A 26742-nucleotide genomic window follows, 5' to 3' on the forward strand; every position below is an offset into this window, starting at 1 on the left:
CCTGCCAGCATGCTCCTCTAACATTTCTTTTTTTAACTGGGAAAAATGCTGAAATCTGAGGGAAATTAATGAGGGATTTTCTTAAAAAGGTAAAGTAAGTGATTTTTGCCTAGCGAAAAGCTTTTTAATACTTTGAAAAGCATGGACCCTTGTTCCCAATTCAAATTTCCTTTTGTCACCTTTCTTTGCATTTTGCGAGCACATGTACTTTGGCACCTTTGAAAAGAAACTTTAATAAATAAGGGAAAAAAGAGAAACTCATTAGTGAACGGTAATAAATAACAATAACTTAAATCTCAATAAATATTCTTCTCTATATTTCTGTATCTGAAACAGATGCATTGCATCGAGTAGCTTCTCTGGTCACTGGTGACCACGCATCAACGGAGCTGGGTATGTATGTAACATCTGTCTCTCTGTAAACCCACAGACCTGAGGCGGCTCCCCCTGCCCAGGGCGGCGGGGGCCTTCCCTATCTCTCTCCTGTAAGAATGCGGCCGAAAACCACAATTGGTTTCCTGTTTCCAAGGACATAAAGGAAATACCTTCAGGTTTGGTTTTAATCATGAGCACAGCCTTTTTGGTTCCTAGCCAATTTCTTCCCACCCCACACACCATGTTCAAAATCAATCTCCGACCATTCACAAAAACGCTGGTTGTAGTAGACCTCAGGCCTCAGCTTTCAAATTCAAAGGTTATTATCTCTTGTGTCTTTGCTTTTTTTTTTTTTTTTTCTTTTCCTCTCCTTTCCGGGGTATGTCTCCACTGAGTGACAGAAATATAACCCTTCTTACTTTCAGCAGTAAAACGTAATGATGAGGAGTGACACCAAGATTACCGTTTCCCTGGTGTCTTCAGACATGTGAAAACAAACCACAGAAGATACACTGGTTTGGTTCTTTGAGTGCATCCGCAATTGCGCCCGTGATCGGTGACGGTGGACTGTATCAGCTGAAACGATGGCAACAGCCAACCAGGAACATCAGCCCTGAGCTTCTGCTGACATCGGCTGCCGTCCTGGAGAGTGCAGACGGCCGTTTTATCTCTCTCCTGTCCAGTTTTCTGTAGCTGGATCTCCCCCTACCAGGCTCCCACGACGGCTGCCTTCCTCCTCCTCTTCCTCCTCCTCCTCCTCCTCAGCCTCCGCCTCCTTGGTCCTCATCTTCCATTCTGGGCAAACATTTCCTGGGAACCTTGGTCCCTTTCTTTGCACTGTAGCAGGAATGCAATACACAGCAGTCTCTGGAGCCGGAGTCAGATACATCCACATCTTTTAGCGGAATGCTTTCTTAGAATATGGTAAACCAGGTTATCATCTAAAAACGACAGGTCGTCATCGAAGGCAATGGGTCTGCAACATGCCTGCCCTACTCTGTCACTCACCAGCCTTCTATTTCTGGATAAGTTTTTTAATATTTTGTCATACATTGTCTCAGCTGCATCGCAAGAGCCGCTGCAGTATCTAAAAATAAGTTCCTCCTTGGTTTCGTAGCCCAAACCCAAGTCAGTGACATTTAAATGTATTGCAGTTAAGACACAACCCCGATTTTTGCCCTTCTGGCCTCTCCGACCTTTTCCTCTGGAATTCTCCGGGTTGGCAGCTGCAGCCTGCCGATGCCGCTCTCTTCTAGGAAGCACTGCCATTTGTTTATCTGGTGACCTTTTCAGTCTTTTAATGGTGGCTTGAATGAAATCCATGACATCATCAAACTGATCAGGATAATCCTCTGGCATATTTGCTGTTCAACAAGAAAACAGAAAATGTCACATGAGATAACAATGATCATTTCAAGCAGTCTTCTAGATCAAAGTGCCCCCTAAAGTCAGCCAGAATTGGAACCACAGCAAAACTATCAGCCACTTAAGCCAAGTGTCCACTGTAATCCTCCAAGAACAGAGGCTAAAATGCATAGAAGAAAGATGACTTAGTTGGAAGAGGAGACTAATGTGGTGATGACACACTTCCTTGTAGTAAACAAATCCTTAGAAGCATAGTGTTCATTTTAATACCATCTGCCATTTTTAACAAGTCAATAGAGAGGTCGCTGTGAGCAGGCCCATCCTCTAAGGCCATTTTTCTTGCCCGGTCACATAACCTAGAGTGGTAGTTCTCAAATGTGAGCAAGCAGGAAAATGGCCTGGAGGCTCACTGAAATGCAGATTCCTGGCCCTACCCCTGGAGACCCTGGGTTACTCTGGCTGGAGCGGAGCCAAGGAATCTGCATTTTTAATAAGCCCTCGAGGGATTCTGATGTCGATGATCCTTGGACCAAACTTTGAGAAACACCATCTTAGAGAATGAAAAAAGGTGAAGTCTTCCAACATTGCTACTTTCATCTGGAATACTGAGTGCTCTTCGCTGAAATCTCCCCAGCTCTGCACAGCTGAGGGGGACAAGACCAGAACAAACGAAGAGCTCAGGAAGGCAAATATATTTTAAAACTTCCTTAAAAAACATTAAGGAATGGAAAAACAGCTTTTAGTTCACTAACAAAGAGACTCATTTACCACTTCCTTTCAACAGCATGACTTTAATAAAAGTCCACTGATACTGTCCAATGGCATTTAAATGTATCACAGCAATAAATGAAATGAGATGTCATTAGATGCAGCCCTCACTGCAGGGGTGAGGTCCAGCCTCTGCTGCAGGCTGTCACACGGCTCCCACTCGCTGCAGGCAGAAGAGATGTGCCCTTTAGGGAGATCACATGGAGGAACCAGGAGGGGGCATTAAGATGTCTGGGACCTTTGGTAAAAGGATGAATCTCTTGGTGTTTTCTGCCATATTTTGGCATTTGCTTTGGCCGATCAAGTAAGAGAAAAGTAACTATTGGAACAATTTAATACATTTCTAAAAGAGGAAAACAATTTAAACTCCTACTTATTAGGTATCAGGCTGTTTATGCTCCCCTCACCTCATTTTCAGATAATTTGTTAATAGTATATTTAGGGTTATAAGTGGCTTGGAGAAATAGACCTCAGAAGAGTTGTTAGCAAGAGTAAAGATTCTTTGCCAAGACTGTGTTAAAACATAGAAAGATTACATTGTGTCTAACCTACGTCGAATTGTTTTGTCATAAACCTAACCTATTTAATTATTAAAACTTATCAAGTATCCTATATGTAGAACAAAATCTAGCTAAAGCAACATAACCACATATATGTGTGTGTATGGTATATAAAATATATAATAATGAAAAGATTGGGGATTGGAATCCCAAGAATGCCTCATTGCTTGATATCTGAAATTTAGCACTGGCTGGTTTGGCTGACCAGAAGTCACAAAGCTGGTTCTGCCCTGGCTGAAGCCCCACCATTTCTTGTCTGGATAACCACAATGGCCCCTAAACTAGTCTCCCTCATTCCACCCTTACCCCACCCAGCACCCAGAGAGATACTCTTAAAATGGTAACTCAGATCAGGCTGGGGGAGGTGGCTCACACCTGTAATCCTAGCACTCTGGGAGGCAGAGGCGGGAGGATCTCTTGAGCTCAGGAGTTAGAGACCAGCCTGAGCAAGAGCAAGACCCTGTTTCTACTAAAAATAGAAAAATTAGCCAGTCATGGTAGTGCACGTCTGTAGTCCCAGCTACTCGGGAGGCTGAGGCAGGAGGATCCCTTGAGCCCAGGAGTTTGAGGTTGTAGATGATGTCACGGCACTCTACCCAGGGCCACAGAATGAGACTGTCTCAAACAAAAAAAAAAAAAAAGAAAAAAGAAAAGTAACTCAGATCATACCCCCCTCCACTGAAAATGCTCCAAAGGCTCCCTGATCCTCTTGGAATAAAAGCCAAAGTCCACACTGCCCTGTAAGGCCCAGCCTGACCTGGCCGCCCCACTCCTCCAGCCTTCCTTACCTCTGGCCCCCTCTTTTCCTCCTACTCTCTCCCCTCCAGCTGCCCTGGCTTCCTTACTGTTCCCCAAACCGGTCTCAACCTGAATTAGTCTTTGTCGTGGGAGGTTATCCTGTGCATTATAGGGTGTTTAGTTGCATCCCTGGCTTGTACCCAGCAGAGGCTAGTAGCATCCTTCCCCCCTACTCCAACCAAGCCATGACAAACTAAAGTGTCTCTAGTCTTTGCAAATGTTCCCTGGGGGCAAAATCATCTGGACAGAGAACCACAGCTCAAACAGCCAGGGACTCGGGGCCTTTGTGCTAGCTGTTCCCTGTGGCCACTCCTATATCTCCTTCAAGTCTTTGCTCAAATGCCACAGTCAACAAGTCCTACTCTGACCTCCCTGTTTAGGACACAATCCCTCTCCAACCCGCAATCCAGGTCCGCTGCCTGCTCTCCCCCACTCCCAGTACAATCCTTACTACTTTCTAACACACTATCAAACTTATTTCTTAGGTTTGGTATTCATCATCTTTCTTCTCTGATGCAATGTCCACTCCAAGAGGCAGAAACTTAGGCTTGTTCCCTGATGGATCCCAAGTGCCTAGAGTAGGGTCTGGTCCCTGGAGGCCTTCATAACTGTAGGCTAAATGAACCAGGTCACTTTAAGAGGTGGAAAGCAAGAGTTCTTAATTTTTCAAGGGGACACCAGGACTTCAGCTGAGAACTGCATCATTATGAAATGAAAGCCTCCGAAATAAACATCCCACATCACCTGGAAAGGCCATTCTGCCCCGAATGGCACAGTCGTTGCCCACCTGACTGCTGAAGAACCATCTCCAAACTGACCTTCTCTCCCCGGCTTCCTGCAGCTTTAAAGGGTTAACTCTCATGGCACCTCATCCTGAGCCTCCTGCTTTCTCAAGGGGGCCTGGGAGATCGGGACAGCATTCTTAATTTGTCCTTTCCTTTGGACTGCTTTCTAACTGGACTGGCTTTAGGAAATTTTCTTTAAAAACAAAACAAAACAAAAACCTTTAAATCACTCTGATTTAAAGAAACAAACTACTTATTTTTAAAAACGACTCATTTTTAAAATGCTCTTTGTGATTTCTTTCAATAACTTATTAAAGAGGAAATAAATACAGGTGTGCCCAGTTTCAAAAAACCGTGCTTGTATAGAAATCTGAACTTATAAAACAGATATATTAGGGGTGATTAATCAAAATACAAGAGCCTTCAAATTCCAAAAAATAAAAAAGACTTTGTTTCACAAAAGAACTCACACCATGGGCTCCCTGGGCTCTAGTCAAAAATTCCTGAATAGATCATTAATTTAGGAACCTGGGAACATAAAAAGTTAAGATTAATAACCAACTGAAGATTAATCAGAAGTGAGTATGAAACATCACTAAAATTTTAACATAAGCTAATGGGAAAACATTTGAGTTGTAAATGTTCAACTCACACTGGTTTAGAGACTCATTAATTTATATAAGCGACATAATTCCATATTGCTAGAGTTATGATAAGGATTTGAGGCAGCACTTACAGTCTTATTTACCTCTGGGTACTTTCCAAGTTCTCAGGAAACACTCCCTCCTCCCCCTTTTAAAGACATTTTGACTGCATGACTTTTTTTTTTTTTGCCAGATAAAGTACAGAATGCCCAGTTAAATTTGAATTTTGGTAAATAGTGAATAAAATTTTGATATAAATAATCTCAAATATTGCAATATTTGGGACATACTTATACTTCATTATGGAAAGTTTAGTCCCTTTTTCCTTATTTTAAATTCCACTTGGCCTTTTCAGGGTGACCCATATAGCAATATGAATGCACAAACCACTCATGATTTTGAATGATGTGGTGAACAGATTACTAACCCTGTGTTAAAAGGCTTCCTGGTAGTGGTGGATACGTGTCATAATAAATTTGTCCAAACCCACAGCATGTACCACACCAAGAGCGAACTCCAATGTAAACTGTGGACTTTGGGTGATTATGATATGTCAGTGTACGTTCCTCAGTTGTAACAAACGTACCTGTCTGGTGGGGATATTGATAAGGAGGGAGATTATGAAAGTGCTGGGGGCGGGGGTATAGAACTCTCTGTACCCTCCTTTCAATTTTGCTATGAACCTAAAACTGCTCTAAAAAACAGTCTGTTCAAAAAAAAAAAAGAGCAGCTTCCTGGCATGTGGCTAATGAGAACTCCTCCCTTTGATGGGAAAATCTCCCTCAGACCTCGTTGCTAATGTGGAAATATTGTTTAAGCCCCAAGTTCAGGCCATAGGCGACTCTTACTGAGCTGCAGGCATTTCTTCCTCTTTCACATTCTTGAAATATAGAACAACAAATATTTATGCTGAAATTTTTACATGGGTATGAATTCTAGAAGCTAGGAAAGGGCAACACTATATTTTTCAAACCATGAAGTAACTAAATTCCTAATTCCAGGCCTTTAGATGCCAGCTGAGTTCATTCACAGACAGAGTCTCTGCAAAGGCGTGCCGGCAAACTCACCGAGCCTGGCCTCAAGAACTCTGCAGAAGCCTCTAACCAGCCCAGGCAAGAGAGTCCCGGTGATGAACAGAGCTGCACCAGTCCTGCAGGAACTCACAGAGCTGAGGGCAAAGAAGACGGCTTTGGGTTTGGATTAGTTCCCTAAATTAACACTTAAAGGCGTATCACTTTTCCTCATCCTATAAAGGGGCTTGGCAGGATGTCAGCTACACAAACAGCCCTCATTAGTATTAACTTTGATAGTAAAATATTTGCAAACCACAAAAGAGGAGCATCATTTAAAAAAAAATAGGGCAAACAATTGCTCATTTCCCAGTTCCACTTGGACAATATATCTTGGAAAACATGTCTGCCTAAAAGCTAAAGTTTTTGAAAATTCAAAATGCTCAAATGCATTTAAGTCATTCTTCAGAGTGCAACCAAATATTTTGGCATTATTCTATTTAAAATATTTCAACTTTGATGTGTCCTTTATATAAACAGTGTTATTTAAACAAATGAAACCTTGTACTGGGGCACAACTCTGGGAACAAACCGTTCACTGCAGCCTTTGCCTCCCTTGATTACGGGGGCAAAAATAGTAATGTCATCTCAGGAACAAAGGACTAGGATAGTGACTATTTTGTAAAGTCAACTGAGTTTTTATAGGAACAGTGGTGAGGGCTCAGAGTACTGCCATGAATAGCTGAACTAAAAGTTACATAATTCAGAACATTACCTTGGTTAAGCAGGCATCAGTGGACAAAGTATTTTCCTAAAATATCAAATTTCTCTTAAAAAAACAGTACAGGTTAACTATATTTAAATCAAAGGGTCATTTTTCTATTCATAGCTGGGTTGTGTCCTCCTCACTCTGGCCAGGCTGGGGGTCTGAGCCGCCTTCAGTCTGTGGGCCCAAGAAGGGGGCAGCATGAGGTTGTCCATGAAGGACAAAGCAGTGAGGACACAGCTCCTTACCCAGAGTGGGAGGGGGCTCCAAGGACAGAGGGAAGGTCTCTGAGGCTCTGAGGGTCTCAGGAAAGAGAAGGCCTGACCCTAGTACTACAGTGTCTCTCTCTGAGAAAAGAGGTCTTCCAGGCCGGGCTCGGCGGATGCAGGGGCCTCAGGGAGGTGGTCCGGGTCTTTCTTGCTCTGAGAGGGATACGCTTTCCACGTCACTGTAAAGCGTCCAGCTTCTATGTCTGGAAGAGCAAGAGATAACATGCTGGAGTTCATAGGGGTGAGCTGCTGCCCGAGCCACGGCCACACAGGTGAGAGGTATGTCTGGAACTAGCACCTAGGTGCTCTCGGTCTGGGAACTGCCAGCTCTGGGCTGGGGTTGGACGCTGGGTGGGAGGCCACAGAATGCTGCACCTGGCTGCCAAGGTGCTGAGCAGTCCGTGCTGACATGTGGAGCTTCCTGCCTGGTGGCTCAAGACCTTTAATCTGGTATTCTTTGCCTACCTATACTGCAGGTAAAGTATAAATTGCTCTGTAGGCCAAGTATCTGAAAAATAGAAGTTCTCTCTATACACACACACACACACACACACACACTTGCATACATATGTGTCTACACACAGACACACACATTTACATACATATTTATATGAAAAGAAAAGATCAGCCTAGGACTGATGTAACTTTTCAAGCAGAATCCTAACTAATATCATTTTGGGGGGGGAGTAAGTTATTTTAGCCTTTCGATAAGATAGAAACATGATTTTCTTTCCCTAATATTGAAATATTATAATAAGAACTACATGGCTGAGTCTTACTTTTAACATTCCTCACATTGCAAGATTTCATCAGGCTATACCTTAAATAATAGCTTCTTTGAAGCACTAAAAAATATTACCGATATAAAGGTGGAATAGATACCTACTTTCACACAACATTAACTTTAAACCTGACAACCTCCCTGCAAGGCTAAAGTAAGGACCAAATATTATCTCCACTTTACAGCTTGGGAAACTGAGGCTCAGAGAAGACAAACATTTGCTCAAGGCCACATGACTAGTAAAGGTGGACTTGGTTCAGCTTCAAAGCTCAAATTCGTTCTGCTGCTGCCTGCTGCCCCCAAATTCTACCACCAGGTGCTTTCCAAGTCTTGCGGCATGTGGTAATTACTCTGAAACAAGTGCAAGATGTGCTGGTTTCACCTATACACATTTACCAAATTCAGAACAGGAAGCGAGAAACACACTTTCTATTGAAAAATCCAGTATGAAGTTGGGTATATTAAGCAGATCCTAAAGTTAGGCTGCCGTGGGCCACAGAAGACAGTAAATTGCCTCTGAAAAGGGAAAAGCCATGCCATTCAGGGGCATCTCTCCCGTGTCCTGGTTCTTGCATATCACTCTAAGGCGGATCTGGCCATTTCCCAGTTAAAACCGGAAAAGCAGCAGCCAGCGCGGCGGCAGATTCAGACACACAGGCCCCTCTCCGGAAGCTCCTCAAACTCACTCTGGCACCAAATGACGAGGCTCTTGCTGCAGAGCTGGAGAGGACAGAGGCCTGGATTTCAGTCCTGGGTCAGTCCCTGACCAGCCCCGTGACCTTGGACTAGTCGCTTAACCCTTCCCGGGTCAACTCCATGCTCTCCGGGGCTCTCCCCAGCTCTGGGGCCCTAAGAAGCAGACAGTCTAAGTCTTGGCCGGAAAGTTCTGCCAGACATGGGTTTTCGGTCACCTCCGTCAGGGAGAAGACCACCTTCGGCTGATGTCCCAGCAGCACTCAGCTCAGCTGCCAGCAGCACGGGCCCCTTGAAGCCCCACAGGAGGTATTTTAGGACCTAGCAGTACTCAGCCTCTTCTGTTTACCTCTTGGCTCAGCATCTCTGCTACGTTTAAAATAATCACCACCAACAGGCTCTCAAATTGTCAAGTCATCTTCCTGTGCCCTATTTAAGAGAGATGAAAAGGTGTGTAGAGGACCCTGTATTTGCATCTGAAAACATCCGGATTCTAGTGCGGGGCATTCTTAAACCTCAGCTTCCATCTGTAAAAATAGAGACAGACCCCATGACCTCTGACAGGACGTACCGCCCCAGCATGCTATAATTCCCTCGGTCTCCATCACCCAAAACTCCAATACTAAACTTGCCATTTTCTTAGAATCTCGATTTTGTTCATTTCTGTTTTTGCTGCTTCAAGTATGTTTAGGTCATACCCTGCTCATGGCTCCAAAGCTAGAATCACTCACTGCCACTGGCACAAAATGGGTGGAGAGAGCCCCACAGCTCGTCCTGGAAGCCGTTCGATGTGCTGTCAATGCTTTCTCTTTTTTAACCTTAGGGACCTCTAACATGTGCAGTGTGCATCCATGAGAATGTTCCAGTTCTCTGAAAAATTCTGTAGTTTTGTCATCTGCTACTATTTACAAGTGATGACATTGCCACTTATTTGAATTAATTTTTTTAAAAAAAGGCCACAGGTCACTAAGCACTGAAGGCTGATGCATCTTATGTAATGACCATTCTCGCTTTCCTATTTTGGACACAGAACTCATCTGGCGATAGGTAGAATGTCCTGATTATAGGCTGCTCTTGAGTTAACTTCAAGCAGGGTCCACAGCATCTATTTTCCTAAAAACAATGGGCAGCTGAGGCAATTTACTAAGTCACTGTAACCATTTCCAGAGCTACCAGCGCAGTCTCTCCATGACCACTGGTTTGTTGACAATAAGGCATGACATCGGTTTATTTGAAAAGTATTTGTGTTGTAAAAACATCAATGTTTTGTTGTTCTAAAAAAGCATTTCTGGATTCTCTCAAGGCTGAGGAAAAAGACCAATCAGAATGCAAAACACTCCAGAATATAGAAAAAAGAGTGTTGGGTATACTTTTAAAAACCACTTTGCCCACCCAAATGCCATATTATTTACCATCTCCACCCTCTCTGACCAACACTGCACGCACTTGCTAGTTATGCTTATACCTTGAACTGTTATCCTATAACTCAACTAAGAAAACTTGTAATAAATGCACTGGAAATTACTGCATGAACACGAATAGCCAGAAAACCCCACTCAGGGAGACACAGGCAGTATATTCCTTTTGCTACTCAGCTTCCCGCTGAGACTGCCTTGCTCTGATTTCTATGCATGCGGTCCATGCTTTTATTATTGTTATGCTAATAATTTTACACTAATACAGCATGGTCCCCCTGGAGGCAAAATGTCCTTCTTTTGCTTTTAAGTCAGGAAAACACCCAACAGGGTGTTCATTTGTCAGCTAGTCCATGAACACCTGGTGTGAGCTAAAAGCACTCCACAGTGGGTTGTAAACACCCCACACTAATGAGCACACACCATGAGCTCTGCTGCCGTCCTTATAAAAAACTTAACAGGGAAGAGCGAGAGAGTTACTCAGTAAAATTAAGTGCACAAAAATCCACTAGGGAAAATAATCCCTGTGGTGTTACCAGAGGCAGGTGAGCGAGGGAAGACTCCAAAGGAACCCGGTAAAAACTCTCTGCTTTGTCCTGGCAAAACCCTGCCCCCAGCCCGAGAGTCGAGAATCCCACTGGGATTTTGTACTCAACTTCCCTCAGCCCTTGGGGACCAGCTGAACAGTGGCTGAAAGGAAGGTTGAGGGCCTTAGTGATTTGGGTAAGAAGAAGGGGGGACTAAGAGAGGATGACAGGAAAACAAGAGGGTGAAAAAATGTTCTTTATCATTTGAACTTGTTTGATAGATTCCTGTGGTCAGATATGAGGAGGGACTTTCTACCCCCAGTGAATCAATTTACTGGAATCTCAAAGACTCTTCAGGTAATCGGATATGGGTATCATTCTAAAACCACTGCGTTTGCGCAGCCCCATTGCCTGATTTTTCTCTTTGCTGACTTTTTGATGCAGGCAGAGGGTTACATCAGAGTGTCCTGGGCTGGCACGAGGTGATCTTGGGCAGGGTGACAGGCCTGAGTGCTGCACTCAGGCTGCCCTGGGCCCAGACCCTAAGTTGCTTAACCCTGTAAGCCCGGATCTCCCCATCTTTAAAATGGGGATAGTCACGCCTTTACCTTCAGGTCAAGATTAATATCATAAGGCTGGAGTGGTGACTTATGCCTGTAATCCCAGCACTTTGTGAGGCTGAGGTGGGAGGATTGCTTGAGGCCAAGAGTTTCAGAACAGCCTGAGCAATATAGGAAGATCCTGTTTCTACAAAAAATAGAAACATTAGCCGGGCATGGTGACATGCACCTGCAGCCCTAGCTACTCGGGAGGCTGAGGCAGGAGGATCTCTTAGTCCAGGAGTTTGAGATTGCAATGAGCTATGATGACACAGCTGCACTTTAGCTGGGCAACAGAGTGAGATCCTATCTCGGAAAAAAAAAAAAAAAGATTAATGTGATACTATAAGAAAAGATTTCAGCTCAGTACCTGGCCCCACAGAAAGCATTTAACAAATGGTGCCTAAAGTCAGTCAGCGTGGTTGTCATGGCTGAGATAATCCTTCAGTGATGCTTACCCAGGGGGCAGCAGCACAAAGATCAACTGTATGGTCTCTAGAAGAAATAAGATTACCCCAAAGGAGATCCAGACACTGGCTCTTTTTTAGTCCAGCATGTTCTCTGCAGAGGCGAGCCCTCTGTCCATGGCCTGCAGCCCCTGGCATGGTGGTCTGTGGGCAGAAGGTGCAGGCCTGTCTTGGGAGTCTGTGTTCCTTAAAATGCCTGACAATTGACCACACAAATGTCAACAGGTCCCACAGCCCATAACAATGTTTCTGTGTACTCTGTAGTTTAAAGCAGTGTCTTCAAACAGAGGCCCATGTCCCTCTGGGGGTACATGAAGACTTTCTGCAGCACCTATGAGAAGTTTTCAGGGAACCAGTGTCCATTTCCTCCACTTCTACATGTGCTGTGTCCTAAAGCTGGTCTGCCTGCAAAAGCTCCTGCTGCTGGTTCTCCTGGCCCATGTCCCCTTTTCCAATCCCCCTCAACCTTACTGAGAGGCTGTGTGCTTCTCACTCACCCCATTCACTCTGCTGTGGGGCTCTGCCCCGGGATAAGCACCTTCAGGTGAGTACAAAGGCCTTCAGGTGTGCATGGCTCCTGGGACAAGGTCTTATTGTGCTCCTCATGTGAGGACACAGCATCACTAACAGAGTATTCCAAGGATGTTAACCTGAATCTGATCACGTGGAAATGATCAGACAAAGCCAAACTGAAAGGCAGTCTGGGAAACAGCAGGCAAGAGAGCCTAAACTTTTCAAAAATGTCAACATCATGGGGGAACCATTCTAGATTAAGGAAGAATAAAGAGACCAGATAGTCAAATGCAATTTGTGGTCGTGGATTAAAAAAAATCCATAAAGAACATTATTGCCACATTTGATCTATTGGATGACAGTATTATATCAATGTTAAGTTTCCTGAGACTGATAACAGAATTGTGGTTATATAAGACATTGTCCTTGTTCTTAGAAGGTACATGCTGGAGTATTTAATGTTATGACATTTGCAACAAATTCTCAAATGGTTCAGGAAAAAAATGAGGCAAAATGCTAAAATGAGGTCAATCTTAGTGACGGGCATGTGGGTGTTGTACTATGAACATTTCTGAGAAAGACACTATAAATAAACCAAACCAAGCAATGCTGAAGCGGGTGGGCCCACGTTTCATCCTGGCCGGGCTCTCATGGCAGGCCGTGGTGCTCTATCTGCTTGTCTGTCCATCCACCCATCCATCGATTCTCCTTATAACTAGGACCCAGAAGGGCGCTGGTTGCCAGAGGGTGTATGTTAACAAACGTATTTGAATTGAAAATGAAGTCAGATCTTTTCTGATAGAAATGCCAATTGATTTGAACTGATTAGTTTGATAGTTTTCCATGTATTGAATAAACTAAATTTGCAGGTACATGGTTTTGCCAAAAGTATGTTTAAAGCATATACATACAGTTCCCAAAAAGGCTGGAAATGGTATCTGGTACAACTATTTAAATTTAGGAGGAAAAATTTTAGAAAACTTCAAAATGTACAATCATTTTTCAACATTCTTATTTGTAGGTTTGCAGGCAAAAAAAGTTGAAGACCATGGACTTTTAAAACCATGCTTTTCCACTTCAGTTATCTTATGAAAGTCATACAAAAGTGTTTTGCCTCTAGTGAGCTAACTAGTTGTTTCCCAGTGGTGACTCAAACTCTGCTCATGCAAGCCAACTTCTGTTTCCACCGAGGCCATAGGCCATCGCAGCACTTGTACAGTCACACTTGGTGTCCATGTGGATGTCCCCCCTTCCTGGGCAGAATGGGAGGGGGCTGAGAACTCGTATCTCCACAAGGCCTTCCAAAAGCTGTCTGCCTACCAGGCACTTAAGGAGACCTTGCTTTGCAGCAAAGAGTGAGGGAGGCTTCTTATATTGCAAAAGCATCAATGTTATAGGAATACTTAGAGAAATTCATGTTTCTCTTCTTAAAATGTCCTGGATCTGGACTTTGAAGTAGCCATTAATAATGCTGGCCTAGGCCCACTGTGGCCCAAATAGAAATTAAAAAAACAAAGATTTAATAGTGTAAAGGAATTTAATAGTCTCTACTTCTCCTTTCTATTCACTTGCTCATTTGATTTTCCTGGAAATATGTGTTTTAGGCTTATTGAGTATATTTTCAGCAAGCCAAATGTTTATGCTTTCTTAATCTACTAAGTTGGGCACAAAGTCTGTATGAAGTAAAAAAATACTGGCTTTGGAACTGGAAGTCTGAGGTTTGCATTCTGGCTTCACTACTTACTATATTTATGACCTGGAACAACTCTCTAGGTTTCATTTCTTCACCTGTAAAATGGGGATAATAGTCTCTCCTCTTATCCAGTAGGGCTCAAACTGACTTGATTTCAGGACAAGATATAAACCTATTTGTTCAAAACTGAGTTAACCATATGGATAATTAAGAGGCGCTATGACACTAACTTTATTATTCACTTAGTTTAGGGCTAATAGGTTGATTCAACTGTGCCTATGCTTGGAAGATTTTTTAAAATAAGAACACAATACTTCAAAATAAAAGATAGACCTGTGCTATAGACCCCACTTATGAGCAGCCTGGGTATTTAGGTAACCTTTGCTCCAAGTCAGCTTTGAAGCAAGATCCCACTTGCTGTCACCTGCCTGCTCTAGAGGCACCCCACCGCTATGGAAATCAGAGCAGCAAACACCTTCTTTTCCTGGATTTTATAGTGTCCCATAATCTAGATACCACCTACCAAGATATCTTATATTTCCCACCACTTCTCAGCACTTCTTCCTAGTACTTAGAGACTGATCTGTCCTCCTCCTCATGTCTACCACCTACCCCTTCTCCATACCATGGTCACAAATTTTCCCATGCTGCTCCCTAGTCTGGAATGTCCCCCTTTCCTATTCTTTTCCCTTCCCAATACCATTTTTCAAGCACCAGGTCAAATCCTCCCTCTTCCCTGAATTCTTTCCTGCTGTGATCTCCCAATCCCAGTGACCTCATTGCTAGGCATTCTTGCTGTGACCATAGCTAACATAAACCCTCTCATGTATCTGTCTGTCTCACTGATGATCTGCCCACCCATCCACCCATCAGCCCATTCAGCTATCTATAGTTTACATCTAGATCACAAGCTATTTCAAAGTTCAAAATGTAGCCTTTTTGAAGCTGCATAGTATTTAGCACATGAAAGATGTTTAATACTTGCTGCTTCTTTTTCTTTTTTTGAAATGGAGATCTCTCTGTGCTGCCCAGGCTGGACTTGAACTCCTGGGCTCAAGTGATCCTCCTGCCTCAGCTTCCTGAGTAGTTGGGACTACAGGTGCCTGCTGCACTTGTTTCTTGATTGAGTTCAAGTGATTAATTAAAGAGCAAGTATTTTAATCAAATGAAGGTGCTATGTACCATGAGTACTAAATAAACAAAGATCAAAGGGACATTAGGATAGGAAAATGCCAGATAGCTTTTATTTTTTTATTAGCTAAAGGATAATATTTTGAGCATATTGTTGTGCCTCTTGGATTGGTCGACCTAAGGTCCTAAGATTGGCCAATTCAAATTAAGCCTTAAATAGATTTCTCTAAACAATAACAGTTTGAAATAGGTTTCCAGACTGGGGCTAGAGTGAGATGTTGGTCTCAGATCTCAAGTAAGGAATCAATGTCTCTGAAAAGAGTCTGATACGTTATTTCTTGATTACAAGAGACCCTCCCCAAGGGGCAGACCCCCTTTTCAGCTTAGGTGCTTTGTTATAGTATTGTTCATTCATACAGTCCCTAAACAATTAGAAGTGATAGATGGATAGTGCTCATTTATCCTGAAATCTATATCTCATAATATCAGATTTGAAAACTTGGAACATTTAACCAGCTTGTTGCACTATAAGCTTCCTTAGCTGTATAATGGTGGGGGGTTTACTAAAGTTTACTAAAAGTTTTTTGCTGGGTTTATGAAGCAAAGTAAATATCCAGTTGGGATCATTAACAACAGAAATGCTCCATCTCAATACAGGTAGCCTCCAACTCACAACCCTCTTATCACTTCCTTAGAAGGATCTCACCCTGCTCCAGCTCCCTTCTTCCCATGGGTGAAGAAGGTCTCCCTAACATGACCATGGGAGTCTGGTGGGAAAAATTCCACAGGAAATATGCAGGCCCAGAAACAGGGGAAGGGACAGAGCTGTGAAACCAGGGAAGAGCTAGGGGCAGCTGACCCAGGGGCAGAATCCCAGACAAGACTGGCCTGCCTACGTGCTGACCAACCAACTGCGGGGCCCAAAATAGCCTCCCCGCAAGGCCTGCATTTCTTTCACTCTGTGCTGTGTTGTGCTGCTTGAAATTCCCCCATTTAGAGCAGCATCCTGGCAGTTGGCATGGCAGAAGTCAGTTCATTGGGTGCCCAGGGAGAAGTCACTGGAAGTAGGAGGATGGAAAATAATAACTATGATTCCTATTCATGGAGCACAGGTTTTTACAAAGCAATATCTCATTTAACCCTCACACCAACCCCATGAGGCAGGTTTGCTATTATCTCTATTTTACAGTGAGGAAATGAGGTGTAAGAGATGTTAAAGCACAGCTTAACATCTTGGTTAGGCGGCAAGGCTGAGAGCCAAACTCTATTCTGATATGTGTTACCTTGAGCTCTTATTTGTCAACCCCCCCTGATTTCTTGTTCTATGCCTTCCTTCTGCAGATTATGGGATGCAGCACCAAGGGCAGAGATGCTCACCTGGTAATATTGTGAATTATAGTTCAGCTGTATCATGGCTTACATAGGTTTTTGTGGGGTAGCATGAGAACTCAATAACTTGACTTAAAAGATTGTTTCTATAGGCAATTTTGTGACCTGCTGCCAAGCTGGTGGATTATAATCCCATTATATTACAATAACTTGAGAATTACCTGTAATTACAATTTAACAATGCTCAATGTCCCTTCTATTAATAATTGGCTTCCAGTGGTACAAAAAATTAAGCCCACCTTCCAGCCCAAGGGTCTTTCATGTTTAGTTTTTCATGTACATTTACTAGAAACTATGTTCCGTGAGGGCAGGGACTTTTCTCTGTTAGGCATTTCAAGGTATCCCTAGTACCTAGGACAGTGCCTAGCACATCCAGGCATACATTAACTATTTGTTGAATGAATATGTGCATTTAGATAGCAAATTTTTCAAACCACATGCACTTTATGCATCTGTGAAATACATTTAGAGTTGAGATATGGAATATGACAACAGTGAATGAACCTTCAATAAATTCAGACAATCTTGTGCAGTATGGTCTTAATCATTAGCTGAAGACCTTCATCCCACATAAAGTGTTTTCCCCTTCCCCATTTCAGGGGTTCGGGGAAACTGGTCCCAGCTTCAGCAGACCTGCCTCCTGCTATCATGGAACTCTAGCACTTTGGACAAGTTGATTTACCTCTTTAGGTCTCAGGACAGAAGGGATTTCCTTTCAGCTCTAAAATGTTATGACATCTGAAAGTTTCACCTTGTAGATTCCTCACACCTGTTCTAATTGTCCTTTGGAGAGGTACTGGCAAAAAGCAAAATAAATGAACAAAGATAGCAAAAGAAAAGTCTTGGGTGCCCCAAAGGAAAATCACAATTCCTTGAGTTTAGACAGGTTAGAAGCTGCTACAGGAGGCAGCCATGGACCATTTACTTTATAGCCGACCTCTAGGCAAGTAAGTTAGCCAAATTACAAATTCTATTTGGTTAGTTCACACTAAAATAATACTAGGAATAGAATACTGAATGTTTCATTTACATTGGAACCAGCAGAATACATGGGGTCTCACAGGTGAGCGTGCAGACCAGGTATAGTCCAAATAGTTCCTGTTTGAAAAGTGCAGAATGACTGTTAACATGGCACAAAAGATCTTTTGTTCAATCACTAAGTTACAAGCGTTTGAAGGGAACTAGAGGAACCAGAATTTATGGTACTTTCTATTTTTAAATGAAATGCAGTGACTTAAAGTTTTTCTACATAAGCCTTAACCAGTTGCACTGTGTACGGTGCAGGATATAAATGTCAGCATTGTGACAGAGGCATGTTGACACTGGTGGAGTGTTCAAAGTCTGCACACTGTCATTATTTTGCCTTCCCTGCACTGACAGCTTGCTACCGAATTGAACATACCTGGAAAGAAGTCAATTTGGCTTAGAATGCAGCTCGGCTTCTCTTTGGGAACATCTTTCAGGTTTCCTCTAAGATCTAGTGGGTCTTCCCATAGACAAAACAGAATAGGGTGTGTTCTGCTGGTTCAAAGTGTAAATAGAGCAGTGAGGATCTCCCCCATTGATGACACAGCATCAGTTTTGGAAAAGGGAAGTAATCCCTTCCCCTACAACATAACCCCCCACCCCAAAGCAGTGCTAACTTGCTTGCTTTGTGACTGGTTGTACCTTATGTAAGCTACAGATCTTCTTAGGGTATAACCAAGCCATAGTGATTCAATCCTGGCTGCACAGTAGACTCATCTGAGGGAACATCTAAAAATCCAGATGCCCAGGCCACACCCCAAACTGAGTAAGTCAGAATTTCCTGGGGTAAGGTCTAACATCAGTATTCTTTAATGTACTCTAGTCCCTTCTTAGGAATCTCTTCCTAAAGAACACTTAGGATAGGCGCCTGAAGGTCTAGGGGCAAATCCCATAGCACTGGCATTGTGGAGCCGAAAGGCCTCCCTTTTTCGTACAGTCACAGACTGTTCTTGAGTTCTAAAGTAAGTAAGTAATTTGTTCAAAGTCACCAACTTAGTTGAAAGAAGAGCCAGAAGCAGGAGGCAGTATTAAATGAGCCTAGCTAGATAGGACACTCATATGACAATTAAGCCTCCCTAAATTAATCGGTTTCGTAATCAGGCACAGTCATTTTTCTCTCCAGGAGGACGCGGTTTGAGAACCATTATCTCCCCCCATATTCCTGTCCCTCTCATCCACCTTGGCTGTTCCAATGAATGAAGAGTCAGTTACTCAGCTCTCCTAGGCACTGCTCAGAAGACAATGGCACTAGGAGCATTTTAATTTAAGTTTCTATAGAAGAAACACTAAATTTGTGATTGAAATGAGAGCCTTTAAAAACAGGTTTATACAGTTAATAGAAACTCTTGGAACAGGTACTTTAATTTCAAGGGATCAACCATGATCTCTTTCTCACCCTAAATCACTCTTGAAGTCTTAATTTGCTTTATTAAAAAATATGCTTTTTCTCTTTCTTGGGACTTGTGAAAGAAGATGCTTTTGTTTCTCTTATGAAGCATAAACTAAGCACATCACATTAATCAGGTTGTTTCCTAGCCCAAGGCCACTGGTTTTGGGGCACCCCTAGCACATGGCTGACTTGCCCCTGAGTTCTATTGTAGTTATGACCACAGTATGTTTCAAGTGCAAAATAGCCGGATAATTCTAGGGGGTGGGGAGGAGAAGGAATAGCCAGGGGTGGTATCCTGGCTACATACAGCTCCCTGTGGCTTTATTTTGGGGTTGTGTCAAATTGTCTATTGCTACCTTTGTTACCCTCATACTTCCCCAATAGCCTCTAGAACTAGTAAGGTAGCATGCCTCCATTTACGCAGCAGCAAACTTCTGAAGAGTGGAGCATAAATCACAATTGACATGCCCTAATTGGCTTGCTTCTAAAATATGCTAATTTTTGAGAGGTAAATCACAGACTCATTTTCTACTAAGAATAACCCGGTCGGTCTTTTCTTAAGAAAGAGTTAGCATTGTCACATGTGGAGTGAGCTACAGCTTTTTCCCTAGTCCTAGCCAGCACTATTTACGGTTAAGTCTTTCTAGAACCGGAACTTTTCTGAACAGATTCGACACTACCCAGATGCTTGTTTTGGAAATCGAAGCCCTTCTGTGTTTTCTCTGTCTCTGGCTCGGTTTTGTGAAAAGCCGGCCTCTCTTCTTGCAGGCACAATTTAGGATGAAAGTACAATAGTTTTCAGAAATAAGCACAGCCAGGCACAGAGAAACAGATAAAGGGCTTTTCGGAAGAAAGAAAACCTGGGAGTGTGTATATACAGTGGGAAAGCGGAGAAAAGGGGCAACTGTGTGCGTATTCCTGCGGTGGTGGTGAGGGTACTTGTTCATGGGACCGCTAAAAGGATCACATAAAACTTCGCCACCCTCTGAGCTGGGGAAAGCAATACGTGTCATTTTCAGGCACGGTGTGCGCGGGGGCCTCCGGGCAGCCACGCATCCCTGCGGGCTTTGCCCACGGTCCGGAGACCTCACAGCCGCCACCGCTGGCTCCGGGTGCGTGCGGGCGGGTGGGGTGCGAGGGGTCGCCGGCGGCTCCCCGCGGGGAGGGAACGGTTCTTACAGTCACTGCTCAGCGCGAAGGGCGCGCGGCGGCGGCCAAGGGAGCGGTCTTCGGCGGGCGCCTCGGGAGGCCTCTTACCGGCGGGCAGCGGGAAGGCGGACGCGGTGTGGAGCAGCACCAGGCAGACAGCCACGACATCCCATAACTTCATCTTAGAGTCCCGTCCGGCGGCGGCACCTGCGCGGGCGGGCGGGGGGAGAACCGCAGAATACTCGTTAGGCCTGGGCGCCCAGGGCTGCGGTGCTGCCTCCAGCGCTGCATCCCCGTGGGTCCCCGCGTCCCCCTCCAAACCTGCCACCGCTCTCCTCCCCAGCCAGCGTTTCCTCCGGGATCCCCCATCCTCCTTCCAAGTCCTCCGCTTGCTTTACCCTCCCCGGAGCGCCCCAGGAACTGCTCGCACTCGCGGTTCAGGCCGCAGCTATCCTTCTCCTCCACCATCTAGTCCACGGGGTCAGAATTTCGAGCAGGGCCGCTGTTCCCTCCAGTAAACTCCCGAACTCCATGACACCAGGATTCCTCCGACCCAGCCAGAGATCTCCCCTCCCCGCCCTGCCCCGCAGCTCCCGTAGGCCCGGAAGGAGCCCTTGATCCAGGCGAGGACGGGTCTTTCTCTTGGGGAATAAATCAAGCAAAGCACCCCTCCGCCCTGGTCCCACCCGACCCTGCTTCCAGCTAGGCAGGGGGCAGGCTTCGCGGCACTCCTCACCCCGCCCGCCGCCCACACTTCATTCTTCCCACCTTAATAGGTATTTAGTTGCCAGAACAAGAAGTTAGCAGGGACGTGGAGATTTGGGGCCTGTATGGGACTATCTGGGTTAAGTTATTTAAACTTTCTGAAACATCGAGTTGGTTTAAAATACTACGTCCACCACTTAAGGTTATGAACGTTAAATAACGCATGAAAAGGTCTAACGGAGCATAAAGTGAGCGCTCAATAAATGCTTCACCATTGCTGTTAGGCAAAGATTGCCTCTGTCTTGAAAATTTTAATCCTCTGTGGCATACCCGAAAACCCTCCCTTGATTTGATTTTTGCAGTTTGGCGAGATTCTGGCCCTAGTCCCTTCCCCTCCCAGAGGAGTCGCTGGCTCCTGGCGCCCCTGTCACGCCTGGACGACTGCACCCAGTCCCAGACGCTTCGGAGGCGTTCGGGCACTGGAGTCCTAAACTCTGAGACCGTGCCGAGTGGGGCTCAGCTCTTCTCAGCCCGGGACAGGGGGCGGGGTGGGCTCCATTTGGCTTTTTAGTCCTCATGTTCTTAGAAAGGAGAGCCACACAGTTGGAAGTGGGCAAGAGAAAGGCAGTGTAAACTGGGGGCAAGCTCCAGCCAATGAGGAGATGGGGAGGGGTAGAGGCACCTCGAGGTGGGGTGTTACCCAGTCCCTTCCTAATCCCAGTGCCCCAGTCTCCAGGGGACTAGTAGCCGGAGAGCATTCTCAAGCGGGAACTACGAGATTGATGCGGTTGATTATCTACACTCCCCGCCCCCGCGCCCCCCACAAAAGATAGCGGATTCCAAGTAAACCTCCCTGAAGTTTAGCCAAGGGGGAGGGCAAGTTTCCAGGTAAATGCAAGACTCTCAGCACCCACCTTTCCTCTTCATTAGTTCCTAGGCAACCCCACCTCCCTGTCAGGGTCCTCCTCCTCATAGCTACCCAGAACTCTGGCCCGGGTCCCGGGGCAGGCCACCCCGGGAAGCGTTTAATTCGGCCTCCACCTCCCACTGCTGCGGAGATGAATGCATTTTCCGTCCCTTGGACGTCTGTTTGTTCGCTATGCAGCTGTTGGGCTAGGGTGTGTGTAGGGACTAGGAACTCTGTGCGATCTGCATTTCTGAGCGCCTCTTGCCGCGCGGGCTGGCTTGCAAACCCAGGAAAGAGCATCGGCTCTGGGTCCGGGCACGCAGGCCCAGGAAAACTGCACCAGGCGGTGCGAAATGAGCACAGAGAGGCGTTTTGGCAGCCGGGACCGGGCAAAGGCGAGGCCTCCCGCGCCCTCGGTGCCAGCTCCCGGGTGCGTGCGAAATGGCTGGCTGTCCAGAGGGGCAGGGAGGCGCGGGGTTAATGCGCGCCCAAATCGCGGTGCCCGCCAGCAGAATGAAACAGAAGCACCAGATTTCCCTTCCGTCTTAAAAGGGTTTTCCCTTTTTTCCTGCTTGGCCGACGGAGGGCTTTTTAATTGGACGTGGAATCCTCTATTAGAAGTGTGGCGAAGCTGGCAAAAGAGGAAGCAGTGGAAAACTCCCCGCCTCGCCAGAGGAGGCTCCCTGCGCCCGTTCCCGCCCTCGGCCAGGTGCCGCAGGCGCCCCAAAGAGGTCCCCCTCCTCCTCCGGGACGGGGAGGGCGCATTCCTCTCTCCGAGTGCCGCCGGGGCGGCTCCTGTCGGAGCGGCTCTTTAGTTCCCGGTATTTGCTGGGCGGGGGAAGGGGATGTCGTTCTGGGGACTCGGCGCACGCGGCGGTCTACTAGGACGCCTTCCTCGGAGTCCATCTGGGCCCCACCGCGCGGCTTCCCAGTCAATCTCTTTATCGCTTTCTCCAAACACATCTACTACTGCCCGATGGGTTTCCCCCGCAACCATGGGCCGTGGCTATTCGTGCCAATTGCTTAACCCGCTGCCACATGCAGGAACCAAGCTCTCCTCCCGAAGTCGGCTCCACCAGGTGACCCCGCACCCTTTGTCGTGCCTGGCGGTCTGGTCCCCCTCTCGGTTCAGGACTAACGCTCCCTGGCAGGGCAAAAGGGGCTCGCCGTGGGCTCCAGCAGGCGGGTCCCAAGCCTGGGGTGGAAAGGACGCCAGGGAAAGCCGGAGAAGGGTCCGCAGAAGCCACCGCTCGCCGAAGGGCGCTTCCGAGTTCCCGGCACCAGGGGGCACCAGAAACCTTCTGAGTCCTGTAGCGCCCACGCGGCCGGGAGGCTGCGTTGTCATTTTCAGTATAAAACTGGAGAACAACCACTCCCTCTACAATCCTTCCTAAATCCGAATTAGCCTGGGAACCTGTGGATGTTCTTATCAGCATCCTTGTTTTTCAGGCTTCTACCCCTCCATTCTTTCTCCCTAGCTTTCTTCTTCGCACTTCACCTGAGCTGGTTTCTTGGCAACCTACTTTTAGACCCCCCTCACCCCTTCCCCGCGTAGCCGTGACAGCTTCGCAGCCGGTGAGCTCTCCCGCCGTCAGTGCCCCCGCACCTTCTCGTGCCTGGCAGGCTGGGAGGTTTGTTTGGGCTTTGCCTTCAAGATCCAGGTTTCAGGGAGAGAAAAAGGAAGCAGTGGGGCGGGGAGAGGGGCTTGCTATAAACTCGGAGGTTTTCTTTTGGGGTGAAGACAGAAATTGCTGGGGTACCTATTGCTTTTCTTAATAGTCTTTGACTGATGGAGGACGTATTCTCCCCCTAACCTCCCATAACCGCGGGGCCCAAGATGAAGGAAGGACAAAGAATGCTGGACACCTTTCAAAGGAAAGCCGGGGAGGGGGCGGTGTGTGTGTTGGAGGGCCCAAAGCTGGGTTCCAGGTCCTGGAGCACCCGAATCTCTTTCAGGAGCAGGCTAGGGACGCGACGGGCTTCAACACTCGCCACTTGATAAAAGGCGACACCCGCCTGTCAAAGCGAAGGAGCAGCAAAACAGTGAGGGCTTGGTCCGGGCCGGGAGGGAGCCCGGGGGCACCCACTTTGACGGCTTTTCAGGAAAAAGTGTGTGCGTGTGGTTGGAAGCAGCACCTTTTCCTTGAAATACTTAAGCATATATTCAAAATACCGGGTAAGAGTAGAGCACGCTCTAACACACCCGCGGCAGAGGCCGGATGAGTTGCATTTGTCCTCGCCGATGAGCAAAAACATAGTGAGCTTGAGGCGGGCAGCCCCCCCGGGGTGCACACATCGGCTCTGCAGGCGGATTCTGCCACAGCCGAAACAAGCGAGGAGGCTGGGGAAGACCCCCCGAAAGTCCATTCCCGGCCCGAATGAGTGCTCCTTTGCACTGGCTGGAAACCAAATCATCCCTGAATTAGCCCCGAGGTAGTGTAAGGTAGTGGTGGTGGTGCTGGTGGTGGGGTGTTATTGGGGAGGAGGCACAGAGTACTAGAGAAAAGAGGTCCTTAAAATAATCACCTTGATGGCTTAGTGGAGACCTTGAGGAGTTCCAAGAGTCTGTTCGAGACCGAGACCTGAGTCCAGGGCTGCCAAAGGCTTCCCCTCTCCTCACCTCGACGGGGATGATTAGCTGGGGTTGAGGGCATTAGGAAAGTACAAGCAACCGGGTTATGAAAAGGACGAGGAATGTAGCTTTGCAGGACCGCTCCGGGAGGAGGTGAGCCCTCTATTTTTAGATTCTCAACACCTTTGCAGCAATCCCTTTCTGGCCTGCACTTTCCCTTGGAACAGACCAAAACAAGCTCAACAGTAAGTTAAACTCTTGGCAATGACAATATCTCTGCTGCGACACTTCCAGAGAGGCTGTGGGTTCAAAGATGACCCAAGCCCGCACCGTTCTGGAACTTGACAGGAGCACCCTGCAGAGAAGGAAACTGCCCCTCTTGGGCATTCCGGAGTCCAGGGGCATCAGGGGTTCCAAAGTTCTTTGCCCACGTGGAAAAGGCAACCCTGGCCCTCCGCAAGGTCAGCCCCTCTCCGGTTCAACTTCTCTCTCTCCTCTGTCCTCCTGGAGCCTCGGCTCCTTCTAGTCTTTCCACTTTCTACTCTCACCGCCTGTTCTGGGGGTCCAGACGCGTCCCTCTATCCCGGGCTCTTTACAGCCAGCCGCGCCCGCGGGCGACGCAGGCGCCACCCGCCTCCTCCACCCTGGCTCGTTCTCCCACTTACCTCGGATCGGGTCTCTCCAGACCCCCAGGTGGACATTAACTCCAAGTGCCCCAAGTCCCAACCAGGAGACCCATTCGGGCCGATGGCTGGAGCGCGGAGCCCCGCCCAACAGGTCAGCTGCAAGAGTTCGCAATCCTGGGGTCGCGCGGGGCAGCGACGGAGCGCAGGAGGCGGCGACCAGGGCTCCCGCCGCCTCCGCCGCCGGGAGAAAGACGAGGGCTAACGACAACTCCCCCTGGCCCCCTGTACTCCCAGAAGCTGAGGTCCGAGCAGCCGCCGCAGTCTTGGGTGGGGGATGACAGGGCTGAGAGTGCTGCGCTCTCGGCTGGGGCTCGGTGGGCCCGGGACGCTGCGGGAGGCTCAGCGGCGGCTGCCGCGCTCTGCGCCTCCTCGGGGCGCAGTGCCTGGGAGCACAAGACGGGCCTGTCTGATGCCGCGGGAGCTGAGGTCTTGCCTGGAGATCCGAACGAGACACCACTTCAACCGGCGCGGGGAGTCCCGTGAAGACATGAGGGCGCCAGGAGCGCAGGCTGGTCGTCGAGAGCCCGGGCTGGGGGGCCGAGGTGGGGGAGGGGAGGCGCGGGGCCCTGGGAGGGGAGGGGTCGGGAGGCGGCGGCGGGGCCGGGCGGTGGGGGAGAGAGAGGAGAGCAGAGAGGAGGCGCTGGAGCTCCGAGGTGGGAACGCAGGGTGCAAGTGGGTGACGCGAGGCGCCCCTCCCTGGGCTGCGGGGAGAGCGCTGAGCGCGTGGAGACGCCGCCGGGCTCGCGCCTTCTCCTCGCTGGGTAGATCCGAAGGAATGTGCGGAGCTCCGCTCAGACCAACCGAAGGGGGCAATCCGAACTTGACCGCGGCGCCCGCGCCAGGCTTCGCCCCTGCGCCCCGCGGTCGGAGGGAGGGCGCTCTGCCGGGTGGAGGGCTACACTGGGCTTTCCTCGCGCCTGTCGAAGGCTTTCCTTCCTCCTCGGGTGTCTCGCCTTCTCGCTTTTCTGCAGGGCAGAAGGCAGCGGCGAGAAGAGGAGCTGCTGGCTGGAGTTCTAGCACCAAGAAGGAGAGATGTGGAGCGGCCCAGTGAGGGAAGCCGAGTGTTTGCCAGGGGACGCTGCGAGTTAGGATGAATTTATAGGGCTCTCACTCCGTGACGTGCCCTCCAGTGGCTTTTCTGATTCGCTTTCTGACCTAAACACACATTAGTTTAGTCCCCATGCTAAGGCCAACACGGTCTCCAAATATCTGCTGGCTGAAGTCAGAGGCTTTGCATATCATGTATTACATGGCAGGCAATGAAGAAGGCTTCTGAGGCTGGCCGGCTCCTCAGTCCTAGGCTCCATTTTCATGCTGTTGTAATATAATACCAGACATGGGGTAGGCACATACATTCAAAATCCCAATTCCAGAGGCGTAAGATCACTTTATCAGAAACAGGTCAGGGGAGATTGGGCTAAACCTGCTTTTATCCAGATTTCCAAAAATGCAGTGGGAAACCTAAAGCAAGCACCCCCTTGGGTGCTGTTTCCAGCGAGCAGGGACCCAGCCCCCAGCCCAGAGCTCAGTAAATGGGAGAAGTGAGACCTTCTCAGCATTCCTTTTGTTGGTTAGCTCACCACCAGAAGCAGCCGGAGCTGCCTTTTGTAGAGGACATGAGGAGGGCAAGTCCTTACACACCCTGTATATGGCTGCAACCATAAATACAAGTTTCATTCACATGGGGTATAAAATTAGCTCTACCTTTAAAATAATGTACTAAATAAGGTATGTCTTTGCTAAGCAGAAACCTGCTTTC

The 26742-nt window shown here is 47.3% G+C and overlaps 1 protein-coding gene across 1 annotated transcript; it reads right to left on the minus strand.

Moving 5' to 3' along the window:
• Positions 1–968: 968 nt before the first annotated feature.
• On the minus strand, positions 969–24985 carry GDNF (glial cell derived neurotrophic factor). Its single transcript, XM_069492568.1, has 3 exons — positions 24963–24985; positions 20144–20320; positions 969–1739 (listed from the first exon to the last, which is right to left on the minus strand). The coding sequence occupies exons 2-3, from the start codon at positions 20292–20294 to the stop codon at positions 1255–1257; spliced, it is 636 nt and encodes a 211-aa protein (XP_069348669.1). The 5' UTR covers positions 20295–20320; positions 24963–24985; the 3' UTR covers positions 969–1254.
• Positions 24986–26742: the final 1757 nt, after the last annotated feature.

This window comes from Eulemur rufifrons, chromosome 17 (assembly GCF_041146395.1).
Source record: "Eulemur rufifrons isolate Redbay chromosome 17, OSU_ERuf_1, whole genome shotgun sequence".
NCBI classification, from domain to species: Eukaryota; Metazoa; Chordata; class Mammalia; order Primates; family Lemuridae; genus Eulemur; species Eulemur rufifrons.